The sequence below is a fragment of the Branchiostoma lanceolatum genome, chromosome 7, assembly GCF_035083965.1.
Source record: "Branchiostoma lanceolatum isolate klBraLanc5 chromosome 7, klBraLanc5.hap2, whole genome shotgun sequence".
NCBI lineage: Eukaryota > Metazoa > Chordata > Leptocardii > Amphioxiformes > Branchiostomatidae > Branchiostoma > Branchiostoma lanceolatum.
The window spans coordinates 10,562,844-10,575,961 of record NC_089728.1 but is presented as its reverse complement, the minus strand read 5'-3'; the positions used below and the strand labels follow the sequence as shown (position 1 = coordinate 10,575,961).

General features: G+C 42.5%; 3 protein-coding genes across 4 annotated transcripts; all 3 read left to right on the top strand.

Annotated features, from left to right (window-relative positions):
- Positions 1–314: 314 nt before the first annotated feature.
- On the top strand, positions 315–10,430 carry LOC136439187 (1,5-anhydro-D-fructose reductase-like). 2 transcript variants are annotated; one of them, XM_066434446.1, is made up of 10 exons: positions 315–433; positions 762–944; positions 1,207–1,323; positions 2,215–2,301; positions 3,640–3,756; positions 4,047–4,153; positions 5,832–5,913; positions 9,564–9,647; positions 9,877–9,959; positions 10,289–10,430. In XM_066434446.1, exons 1-10 carry the CDS (start codon positions 359–361, stop codon positions 10,317–10,319), a joined length of 966 nt encoding a protein of 321 aa, XP_066290543.1. In that variant the 5' UTR covers positions 315–358; the 3' UTR covers positions 10,320–10,430. The 2 variants fall into 2 exon arrangements, with proteins under 2 accessions (XP_066290543.1, XP_066290542.1); XM_066434445.1 differs by lacking the exons at positions 9,564–9,647; positions 9,877–9,959; positions 10,289–10,430 and adding exons at positions 6,061–6,144; positions 6,330–6,412; positions 6,772–6,905.
- Positions 7,189–9,546, top strand: LOC136438260 (putative aldo-keto reductase family 1 member C8). Its single transcript, XM_066433024.1, has 4 exons — positions 7,189–7,305; positions 8,347–8,523; positions 8,953–9,069; positions 9,415–9,546. The coding sequence occupies exons 1-4, from the start codon at positions 7,231–7,233 to the stop codon at positions 9,544–9,546; spliced, it is 501 nt and encodes a 166-aa protein (XP_066289121.1). The 5' UTR covers positions 7,189–7,230.
- A 1,147-nt stretch (positions 10,431–11,577) lies between the features above and the next one.
- Positions 11,578–12,956, top strand: LOC136438360 (putative neuropeptide Y receptor 11). The gene is made up of 2 exons (XM_066433126.1): positions 11,578–12,114; positions 12,813–12,956. The coding sequence occupies exons 1-2, from the start codon at positions 11,578–11,580 to the stop codon at positions 12,954–12,956; spliced, it is 681 nt and encodes a 226-aa protein (XP_066289223.1).
- Positions 12,957–13,118: the final 162 nt, after the last annotated feature.

Sequence of the window (13,118 nt, the reverse complement as noted above, 5' to 3'; positions counted from 1 at the left end):
ACCACCCCCCCCCCCCACACACACACACCTCTACCCCACAACCCCCATTACTTAGTCTCCTTTGCAGGCTTTCTGGCAGACGCTGGCGTTCATTCTCGGAGGGAGTACTGATTCACGATTTTCAACATCTCGGGGCCAGGTTCCTTTGCCAGATAAATCATAATTGTCAGCCCCAGAAAATAAGGATTTCCTCAGAAAAAAAACTGTCCCCGATATGCTGAAAATCGCGAATCAGCGCACCACCCCCGAAAATAAACGCCGGCGCCGGCCAGAAAGCCCGCAAAGTAGGCTAACCGTATAACTACTGTTGAACTTTGACTGGTCAAAGGTTCAGACCATCAACATACGAAGGACCAAGATGGCCGCTTCTGGACCAACGGTTGTTCTTAGCTCAGGCTACAAAATGCCACTCTTGGGTCTGGGAACATCGCAGGTACATATAGGGCTGAATTGTCTAACTCATGGAAAATAACATCTGGTCATGTATTCGTCCTTCCAGTGGCATGGGGGCTTCTATAGTTTGGCTTAAGTGTTATTATTTTATTTGGCACACATTAACTATTCAACAAACATAATGGTAATGGGGGATGTCAGGCCCGCGCCCATGAAGTATGAACAGCGAGATTGGCTGGCAGAATATATGTTGCCATTTGTTATGAATATTGGCTCCTTTCATATCTCTTTTGTCACACCTCCTCCAGTCCTTGTACCAGGGTGATATTCCTCTGTAGTGATTTGATAGTTATCAGTACTCATGATAGGGGGCGATCGTGAAGCCGAAGCCCAAAGAAGTGCTAGATTCCGTGAAATTTGCCATTGACGCCGGCTACCGTCACATCGACACTGCCTGGGTGTACAAGAACGAGACGGAAGTCGGACAGGCCATCAAGGAGAAAATCGCAGAAGGCAAGATCAAGCGGGAGGATGTCTTCGTCACCACTAAGGTAAGGCATTGGCAATGTAAGCTTATGGTATTACATGTACATATGTGTTTGGAAGGTGTCTCACACACACACACACACACACACACACACACACACACACACACACACACACACACTCACTCACACACGCACACATACACGCACACTCACTCACACACACACACATACACGCACACACATACATATATGGTGCGAGATCAAGAGGAATATATGCTAACGTTAACTGAAATCAAAATTCATGGTGCTACTCTTCTCTTTCCAGTTGTTTCTCACCTGCCACCAACCAGACCATGTTCGCGAGAGCATAGTGAAAAGCCTGGGGAGTCTGGGACTGGACTATGTGGACCTGTACCTGATACACAGCCCGATATGTTTGAAGGTTAGGATCAGTGCTGCTATTCTCACAGCGTGGCCTTTTATTTCTAACGTAAGGAAGGACCCCAACAATCTTATTTGTAGGCTGTAACGGATGTGTCTATTGTGCGTATCTTATCAATTACGTCAGACAATTCCAATACCAACAAAGTAAGTTCTACTCAGTGGTGTCGCGGTGGCGCAGTGGCCCCAGGGTGGGGTGTTTGGCCCCAGAACCCAGAGGTACTGAGTTCTAATCCGGGGTTTCCTGATTTGTCCCGTTGACGTTTTGCCCTTAGTAAAGGCACTTAACACGACTTTCCTCACTTCACTCAGGTGTAAATGAGTACCTAGCTTCGGTTAGGGACGTCCCTCGGATAGGACGTTAAATGGAGGTCCCGTGTTTGAGGAAAGCAACGCCTCGAGCAGCACGCTAAAGAACCCACCGCACTTATCGAAAACAGTAGGTGTGAGTGGTTCAAAACCTGCAGTCCTATGGCCGCACATGGGGCAATTGTCGTATTGAGGTCACCTGCGCGCCGAATGGCAGTCGCTTAAGACCCTTGCGATCTAGCCCCACCAAATGTGCGCTCCTCGCAATTCAGCCCCTGGCTGCAAAGAGAGAGTAGTCGGCCCACCCAATAATAAAATGATAATAATGATACTCCTAATGTACAAGCTGTACCGACTGACGTAGACTTCACAGCCACAGTTATGAATCTGATACACCTGCAACTTGGGCGGTCGAAATTTGTGTAACGACTTTGGTTAGGCTGTTTTTATACAAAGATTTCTATTGAAGCCATCATAGCTTACGGCATACTTATGACCTATGAGAAATAATTTCAAAGGAGTTCATGAAATGTACCAGATTTTAAATGATTATGATACTCATGGTTTTACGCCTGTTTTGCAGTACGGAACCAACCCTTCAGATATAGTCCAACCCACTGGAAACATAGAGGATCTTTATGATGACGTGGATTATGTCGATACATGGAAGGTGAGAGAAAACATGGACATGTTTCCAATTCACCCTAGGCTATTTGGATATATCTTAGATAAAACTGTAGAATACGGTAGTAATTGAAAGGGAATACAAACTCAAAAGCGCGGTTCTTCAGCGTTAGGATATTTCTTAGCTTATACTATAGCAGGGGTAGTACAGATTATCATATAGCCAGATCGATGTCGTTGACCAATCAGAAGGCTCCATTTACGGGTCATTATTTTCCCTTCTTCACTCCACTTTACTGGTCATTCAGTGATGACCATATGCTGACCAGTTGTTGGAACGTATCATTAAATGAGAGGGTTTTTCTGTTTCTTTTTGTTCCTGATTCGAAGGAACTTTCTGACATAGACAGACCTGGAAAAGCATAGTAATAAATTAATTTTGTAATGATAAAAAGTAAGTAGAATCGAAATCAACGATAAATCCTGTAAATAACAACATCAATATCATTTCCAACATGACCCTATTTTACACATGGTACAGCTATCAAAGAAAACAAAGCAGCCATCTTGGTTTTCTCCGGCTTAATTCGAGGACTCGGTCCTTCATTCGGTGGTTATAGGTTAACTCTTGTCATTTAAACGGCTGCTTATCACGTCATTTTCAGACAGGTTTAGAGAGCATTTTGCAACTGACAACCTCTGCACATGGGCATCTGCCTGCAGATGTGCTACGTGTCTGGCGTTAAGACCGCGGTAGTTAGTGATAGTGCCTCTCGGATGAAGTGCGATATGTTTAATTTTAGTCATGTTTTAACTAAGTTGTTGTGTAGTATTGTGTGATATGACTGAGTACGTTAAGCTATTGCTTATGTTATTGTATAATTGTATAGGTTTAAATGTTTGTTATACCTGATGTATATATTTCTGTGGGGTGGGGGCTAGAAAAGGCATCATGCCTGTTCTCTCACCCCTTCCACATCTGTGGTAAATTTAATAAACAAATAAACAAACAAATATAGGAAGCGACAATGAGTTATGTCACCGTATAGACGGAAGGAAAGCGGGTCATTAACCATATATTGTTGTCCCTCACAGTCAATCTTATCTGTGTTCACAGCCGGCCAAACGATTAGGAAAGCATCCAGCGAAGCCGTTTCAGCGATATATCCTAGCTGTTCGGCCTCTTGTAAAAAGTCGTACATGTATTTAGAAAAAGACACACAACGAATGACATCAATTCACTTACAGCAATATTGTCGACTACTACTATAGTGGACTACTTCTAATATTGTCGCAGTATCTCATTGGAACAGCTGATAGCTGTAATAGTAGAGTTATCATATTCGACACTATAGTTTGTATAGTCTTGATGCCATGTCATTAGGGCATGGAGTCCCTGGTTGATGAGGGCTTGGCAAAGTCTATCGGGGTGTCGAACTTCAACCGTCAGCAGCTGGAGAGGCTACTGCAGAACTGCCGCATCAAGCCGGCTGTCAACCAGGTACGTGTTTGCACTGTACTTGTCTCCCGAGTGCCAATTTATGCCCTTTGCTTCAAACACAATCAAGCGAACAAAATGGCTGTAGTGTGGATTCTATTTTTTTTAAACAATAAACGTTATATATAACGACAGCACATCAACTGCATTTTCTGAAATGCAAAAGAAAAAAAAACTGTTATGGGTCTGCCCACGAAGGGCGGTTTTACCATTTGATCATTTCAGATTAAGATTTGAAAGACCTACTTAATTTCAAGGGACAGTGATATTGTGAATGTCTGATCATTTTGTAGGTGGAGCTTCATCCCTACTTGGCCGAGCAAGACCTTGTTGACTTCTGCAAAGGCAAGGGTATTCACCTGACGGCGTACAGTCCACTGGGGTCACCTGGTCGTCATGGGTTTGTATTTGTTAAATGTCACTGCAGTATGTCTCAATTGTTGTGAGTATTATGTCCATGAAACACTGGGGTATCGGTTTGGGCGGGTGTACGGGTGTCTGGGTGTCTGTGTGTTTGCGTTTCCGGATTTGTGGTTAACATAACTTATGAACCTCTTGTTGGATTGTAATAATATCTGGTTTGTTAGCAGAAGAAAGGTCAAGATTATGGGCCTTCTGGAGGTTTTATTGACATCTCAGCAGGACTTCCGTTTTTTGGTATCTTTTGTTCTGGACATGCTAAGAATGACAGATATACATAAGATATTTAGTACAGAACCAGATGCAAATTATGTAAATCATAACTTAATTTGCATAAGTCATGAGGACATTCTAGAAGTCCAGTGTTTGTCATTAAGGTTCCGGAGTTCAAATCTGACCAGGGTTGGGGTCAGGAAGGGTAATCTGCCGAAAGTGCGTGGTCGCCACCCTGATTTCTGCCCCCTATTGCGTGGTGATCATTATAGCTGTGCATAGATATTTCGAATCTTCTGAAAAGCCTGTGAGTTGTAGTATTTTTGGGCGCGATGCAGTTGGTTCGCCATCGAAGCCATTTTAGTATTAGTCCGCCGCAACGGTGATGCTTTTTTTCGCCTGATGACCCAAATAGCAGCGTTTTTAATGCATTTTCGATGAGTTTGCGTCATCGGAGATTGCGAAAAAGTTATCACATGACTTTTTTTCTTCATTTTTCAGAGACAGGAAGTATTACGCTTTATCAGCATATATGCCGTTACCCCAGGAAATCATTTTCGGGTCAAAAATTTACATTTTACTATGCCATGGTTTCTACCTAAAATAAAGGGACAACAGACGATACCGAAAATTACATCGGAAAGTACAAACAGACCGCTTTTCGCTGAAATCATTAGATTTTCCGTCCTACTTTTCTAGGCGGGATTGTAGCCCATCGGTCTAAGGGTGTCGGCCTACATACTAAATCGTAAAAGAAACTCCAGTCCGAGACCTAAAAGAGGAGTTTTAAACCTGAAACATATGTTATTCATGGCGGGTGGAACATCAACAGGTACCGATTATGAAAATATAAATCTAATCTGCATGATCAAGGCGAATGTGGCATAATCATCTAAGTTGTATTATACTTATGACTTGTGCTAGTTCGTTGAAGGCGTACATAACCATGCAAGGATAATGTAGCTGTGGTCATTTGCATAATAAAAGTATTTCGTGGAGGTATGAGCTCTCCACACTCTTATACTACTATTGTGATTGCTAGTGACGACGTGCATTAATCCAGAAAGTCTAAGGCCGAACGTATGTTCTTACGGATGGTGTAAGGAACGGTATTCCTCGCTTTTGCTCAATTCATTTCATTTAAATATCTTCTACCCACAGGTCAAAATCGTACTGTAATTAGACAAGCAACATCGTACGGTAATGTTTCCCCAAGTCGCATTGTTGTGTCCGTGCGCTCAGTTAAGTGCAGCTTGTGACCGTAAAGTATCAATGCCTAAGCACAACAATTATTGACACACTATCATAGTCAATGCTCTATTTTTCATTGAGAACTTTCAAACAGCATTCTAGCTATGTTGTTGCAGGTTTTAAATCTAAATTAGATATATAGATGCAAGAGTAACACAAACCTGGGAATTACTTTATTCAAATGCTTTCCTCAGGAAACGGCATTCTGCCCCACGGTTGATAGAGGATCCTTGTGTTGCTGGGATGGCCAAGAGGTACGGCAAGTCTCCTGCACAGGTACACTACTACTCGTCGAAATCTATCACACATAGACAACTTTAGTTTAATGCCAGCAGGCGACATGTATTTCTGGTAAAACAAGTAAACTGAAACTGAAACTGAAGCTTCAACATTTCCACTTGAACCTGTATCTTTTCTGCACAGATTCTGCTCCGCTACCATCTGGACCGAGGAGTTTCAGTCATACCGAAGAGCGTCACACCCAGCAGGATCCAGGCCAACTTTGACGTCAGTAAACAATCAACTCAATAGCCTAATTATATCAGTGAAATGCTCACCATAAACTTACCTAATTCTAAGAAAAATAATTTTGATAGAATCTTCTGTGCTAGCATCGCATGTCCACACGTAACGTACATTCTCATGGTTTATATTCAAATGATGTTGACGCCTTGCTTATTTTATTTATTAAGATCATGGACTTCAGTCTTTCACAAGAAGATATGGCGACACTCTGTGGGCTTGACAGGAAGTTGCGCTACGTTGCAGGCAGTTAGTAAGTTTGTTTAGCGAAGATCATTGGAAAAGAGAATGAATTGAATCAGTTTTTTGATAATTCAGCATAACCCGTCCTGATAATCGACATTAAACAAGGTCAGTGTCAAAACTGAAAATGCTGTGCTACTCTTAGGGGTAGTTGTGCCGATTGAATCATGCATATACAGAATTGTGATGAGATATGGGGATATGGTTGCGCTCCCGGCCAAGAAATTGAATGTATTCTACTACTTTTAACTGATTGATTGATTTATTACCGGAAGTCATGACTATTTCGAAATAATTACAAAATCAAGATGATTTAAATGATCAATGTGTCAATGTGACGTAACTGAGACCTGATGTTTCTTTTTACAGCTTCCCCACTCACAAGTACTTCCCTTACCGACTGTGAAACAAGAGGGATTCGATGACACAAAATTAGAGATTTTTTATGGATAATGCTTCTATGACAATCTATTGCTTCGAAAGAAAGTTCTGGTTTGCGCTTATTTTGTTGTGGTGGTTTTTCTTGGTGTATGTGTGCGTGCGTGTGTGTGTGTGAGTATATTGTGTGTGTGTATCTAGATATAGACATATGAATGGTATATAGAATAGACATGCCCCCCACAGTAAATACGCAGGAATGTTTAAATTATCGCAACCTTACACAAGGAGTCACCAACACAGTGACCTCACACACACGTACGACTCCCGTGCCACCCCACCCCAACCGTTACAAAGGTTATCTGGCTGATCCTTGTACCGTATCACTTGTGTTGGACTTTGACATGGACCTCCTTGCATGGACTTTGATATGGACCACGACAAATCAAGATGGCGTCCACGGTACCAACAGTTGTTCTTAGTTCAGGCAATAGAATGCCATTCTTGGGCCTGGGAACATTTCAGGTACGGCCAATTCGTAGCTCAGGAAACTAGCCTACCCCTGCATGAGGCTACGTTATCTCAGTTTAAGCGCCCTTTTTTAATCACATATTGACTATCAATGTTAAAGGGGCATATTGTGACATGAACATAAAACAAAATTCTTTGTTTTTGATTATTTTTCTACATCATTAGTTGAATCTATCTTATTACACTGCACAGCAATATTCATCACGTACGGATGCGACTTTGTAGTGTCGTGCGAACGTCTTGAAAAAAAAATTATATACGCAATCCCCACCGCCGCTTGAATTGGCCGCCATCTTGTCCAACATTCCGCCGAACCACCGAACACGCGATCGAACGCCCGACGTTCTGAAGTTTGGTCACTTGTGGTGATTTTCCTGTGGCGCTAGAACTCCGACCATAACGGTCGATTCGGATTTTTCGTAGCGTTTTACGCTGGCTTATTTGCATATTAACTTGCGGGACGCAAGTTGATAAATAAATGAACCAGATTTCACACGTTTTGCGTTTTTCGTCGTTTATTAATGGTGGAAATGTGACAAAATGACGGGAATATGTTGGAAATAAGTAACAAATAAGTTACAAATGTGAATCTTAGTGTAGATCTTTCAAATTCTTACTATTTGTAGTTTTTGCACACCAGATTCTACAATATGCCCCTTTAAGCTGAGTTTATTGAGGATGTACTCGAATGCCGTATTTTATTTATGTATGTAGAGGATTTTTTTAATCTTACCATGTATACATGTACATGTAAATCTTAAGCTAAGCCTGGTTGTTTAAGGCCATGATGGCGACCATTTGGCTATATTAATCAATAAACCAGTCACACAGCCAGTCATAAGCTTACATGCTTAAGGAGGAATGAAAGGCATGTGATATCAAATTTATGAACAATTGGTTGGCAAAGTATATCCAGCTTTTCTATGAATATTGGCTGCTTTTGTTGCTCTTTTGTCACACCTCGTCCAGTCGTTGTACCGGGTGATATTCCTCTTTAGTAAATTGATACTAATCAATACACGGATGTCATGGCAGTTACCCCCGCCAAAGCCCGAACAACTGATCGATGCCGTGAAAGTTGCAATTGACGTCGGCTATCGTCACATCGACACCGCCTGGGGGTACGGAAACGAGAAGGATGTGGGACAGGCCATCAAGGAGAAAATCGCAGAAGGCAAGATCAAGCGGGAGGATGTCTTCGTCACCACCAAGGTAAGGTATTTTCAATGTATGCTCATGGTATAACACATGTGGAAGGTGTCACACACACACACACACACACACACACACACACACACACACACACACACACACACACACACACACACGCACACACAAACAAACACACACACACAAACACGCACACACACAAACAAACAAACACACGCACGCACACACACATACACACACACACAAAGAAACAAACACACACACACATACATACATACATACATACATACAAAAAACACGGAGAGGGAGAGAGAGAGAGAGAGAGAGAAGTGAAAGACAGAGAGAGAGACAGAGACAGAGATTGGCATATTCTTGTCTCCGAGGTCGGTACATGGTGCGCGATATCAAGAGAAGGATACACTAACGTTAACTGAAATCAAAACTCAGTGTTACTTACTCTTCTCTTTCCAGTTGTTTCTCACCTTCCACCGACCAGAACATGTTCACGAGAGCATGATGCAGAGCTTGGGGAGTCTGGGACTGGACTATGTGGACCTGTACCTGATACACAACCCGATGTGTTTGAAGGTTAGGATCAGTGTTACTATTCTCACAACGTGGCCTTTTATTTATAACGTAAGGAAGGACTATAATCTAATTTACATGCTGTAACGGATGTGTCTATTATGCGTATCTGATCAATGACGTCAGATTGTTACAATACTAACGACAAGAAAGTTCAATTGCTAGTTTACAACCTGTACCGACTGAATCACACTTGACAGCCACGGTGGTGAATCTGATACCTGCATTTTGGGCGGTCGAAATTAGTGTAACGATTTGGGCAGGCTGTTTTCAAACAGCTTTTTGAAATGTACTAGATTATAACTTCTTCCCATTTCTCACACCCATTATTTTACACCTTTATTGCAGTACGGAACCAACCCCTCAGAAATATTTCAACCCATTGGAAAAATAGAGGATCTTTATGATGACGTGGATTACGTCGATACATGGAAGGTGAGTGAAAACAAGAGCATGTCTCCAATTCACTCTTGGCTATAGTATCATTTTCTGCACAGGTTCTGCTCCGCTATCATCTGGACCGAGGAGTTTCAGTCATACCGAAGAGCATGACGCCCAACAGGATTCAGGCTAACTTTGACGTCAGTAGACTGGCTTTATTTATTGACGGCGCGTGCTTGTATTGTTACAATTCGTTACAACTTATCGCGAAACGCTTACCCCAAACATACCTAAACATTTAATTTGTAGAAATCGTAATTCTTATATATGGATAGAATCATCGTACTGGCATCACATATTCACATATACAGCATCAGGGTTTACTATCAAATGATGTTGATTCCTTGCTTATTTGATTTATCATTAAAGATCATGGACTTCAGTCTTTCACAAGAAGATCTGGCGACACTCGGTGGGCTTGACCGGAAGTTGCGCTACGTTGGAGGCTCAGAGTAAGTTTGTTCAATGGAGATATTTCAGGAGACATAGAGGGAAAATCATGTATCACTAACTGTACATAGCCCGGCACGGTAATCATCATTAGATCAGCTCAGTGTCGAAGTCAAAGCTACTGTGTTATGCATAAGCGTGGAATCATACAAATATATAACTGCGCTGAGATTTGGGGATAATATTACTACGGTACCGTAAAACAGGTTGAATGCATGCTACTATAAATGATTTAGTACAGGAACTTTTTTATGAAACAAAATTGATAGATACAAGTGATAAATGTGGCGCGACAGAGACCTCATTATTTTATCATTGTTTCTTTTTGCAGCTTCAACACTCACAAGTACTTCCCCTACTGAGTGTGAAACAAAGAGGCTTCGAGGACACAAGATTAGAGATTGGAAACTGTAAAAGGATACTGCTTATATGACAATCTATTGCTTCGAAAGAGATTCCTGGTTTGCACGAAATTTGCTGTTGTCATTGATGTTGTTGTTGTTGTGTGTTTGTGTTGGTGTGTGTTTGTGCACATGCGCGTGTGTGTGTGTGTTTGTGTATCTGTGTGTGTGTTTGTGTATCTGTGTGTGTGTTTGAGTGTGTGTGTGTCGGTGTATGTTCCGTGAAATCCGACAGCAAAATGATCCGATGTCACCACACGCTTGAAAATTAGGCGGCCGCCATGGGAAGGGATTGTGCTCTGTGTGGTCCCAATTCGTGGCGGTCGCGGTCGCGTTGGACAGGTGGTCGCCTTGGGCAGGCAGCTTAATGCTTGTGCCTATGGGGAAAATTTGTGTATACATGTATGTATTATCTATCTATCTATCTATGTGTGTGTCAGTGTGTGTGTGTGTGTGTGTGTGTGTGTGTGTGTGTAATTTGAGAGCTTCCTGCTCAACCATGAATAATGATGAAATTGTTGAATACGTGTCTTGTAATTGGAGACTGAAGGATATGACAATTTGTCTTCGAAGGAGAACTTTGGTTTGTGCCAACTTTATAACTATCAATGATGGTAAGATGACGTGATACTATGTGATACTTGATGTGACGTCATGCTACATTTGGTTCTGTCCTACCTGCAATGCCGTGTCCGCAAAAATTAATCTTGTTTTTTCTCTCCAAAATGCCTTTAATGCAAGTTGCATGTAATGTGGAAGCAAACTTATTATCCTTAAATGCACGAATTCATTGTGTTTGCTCTGTAATTTTATCGTCAACTTTGCAATGGCAACCCAGCTGTTCTTGTACTTGTGTTTGAAATGAATTGCTGAGTGACGTATTCTGATGGGATGTTACTAACGATAATTGTAAACTTTGATTAGACAACTTCAAACAGTAATTAGTGGACCCCAATGCGCTATAATGGTTTGGAAATGAACGATGCAAACACATTAAATGTGGTTTTACAACTTCACAGGGGACGTTGCGTGCGGCTAGAGTGTTTATAATCACAAAAATTGACAAAAATTAGTTCGTCAAATGTATTCTTAACGAGGGTATTACGAACTTCAAGGCTTATGTCACTGTGCAGGCGGCACATAAGAGTCATGCACACGTTAAAAAGCTGCCCGCAACCATAACCCAGTAGTGTGTTGGATAACAAGTCTTCTCTCAAAGATGGCGAATAACAGTAGCCATTCTGTCGTGAACGACTCGTTCATCTTTGAGAACGGATCTTTTTCATTTCACTTTGATGCTACATGGGACCATAGCCTACCAGTCGTCATAGCACTTTGTATTGTAGGACTGATAGGAGCGGTGGGGAACGCGATTGTTGCCTTTGTCGGACTCAAGAGGCAACAAAAGACGTCGGCTCAATGTTACATCATATCGTTATCGCTGGTCGACTTCGTGGTCTGCACCGTGGTTATCCCGTTAGAAATCTATAACATCATAAATCAATACAGCTTCTCTAACGACGGACTGTGTAAAACGTACATTTGGCTGTCAGACTTCACCATGTACGCATCCTTCCTCATCCATGTAGCAGTGGCTGTGGACAGGTACTGGGTCATGAAAACTGTCCGCAACACCCAAGCCCAGATGTATCACGTTTTCTTCAACAAGACGGTAACGTCCAGCCAGGTCAGCATTGTGATCATCCTGGTGGCCTCCGGGCTGATCAGTATTCTTGGCTCTGTTGAGTTCGAATCGGTCCAACTTCTGCTCGGGACGGACTTGTATGCATGCACAAATACACGCTTTACCGACCTAGGGTCTGCTTCTTTGTGGATCAGGACTTGTCTGTCTTTCTTTTCTATTTTCTTCATGTGTATTTTGTACGTAGCGTTGTTCTGTGGACTTGCCAGACGGGTTGGGGTTGCGTGGCCTACTCGAATGGTCTCCGTGATGCCGGAATCCAGTCGTGACTCGAGCCAGGCAATGGCCGGAGGTGCGGAGACTAGCATGAACTCATCTCAACGGACGGGGACGGACCTCGTGATCACCGACGTTGAAACAGTCGACCCTGGAGCAGGCCGACGGAGAGGTAGGAAAAAGTTCTGTACCAGCAAACGTCCAAATATAGTGATGAACTTACGCGTTGAGATACTAACTTGACTTTGTAACATGATAACTAGCATGCTACTTTAGACTACATACATTAGGAATATCATACACTTTATCCAGGACACAAGAAAATGCCATTGTATGGTCTTTTGTGGAACCGTTGAAGTGACCAGAAACAAATTCTGGGCACTTTAAGAAAATCAAACTAGATGTGCTAGCTGCTGTTAGTAAAGTTGTGGGAACTGTTGATTTCTACCGTGCCGTTATCACACCATGATCAGGTGAGGATATTCCATGGCCAGCAACATTTTATGTGATGATATAATGAGGTTCCTCGTTTGTAGATGCTGCTGTTCGGCATGAGGCTGTTCCAACCGAGGGACGTGGCCAGGAACAGCCGGGGCATCGTACACGTACAACGCAGCATACGCGACTCAGCAGCAGAAACGTCACCATCAAAAAGGTCTATCGTAGCGCCAAGTTGTTAGCTCTGATAACGGGGGTGTTCATACTCACCTGGCTGCCGGAGTGGGTACTGCATCTGTTGCAACAGCTAGACTTCAGTCTGTACCACCGTTTGATGGCTAGTCATCAGTTCGACCTCGCTGAGGGTGCCTTGTGTCTGCGTTTCATAAACAACGCAGCAAATC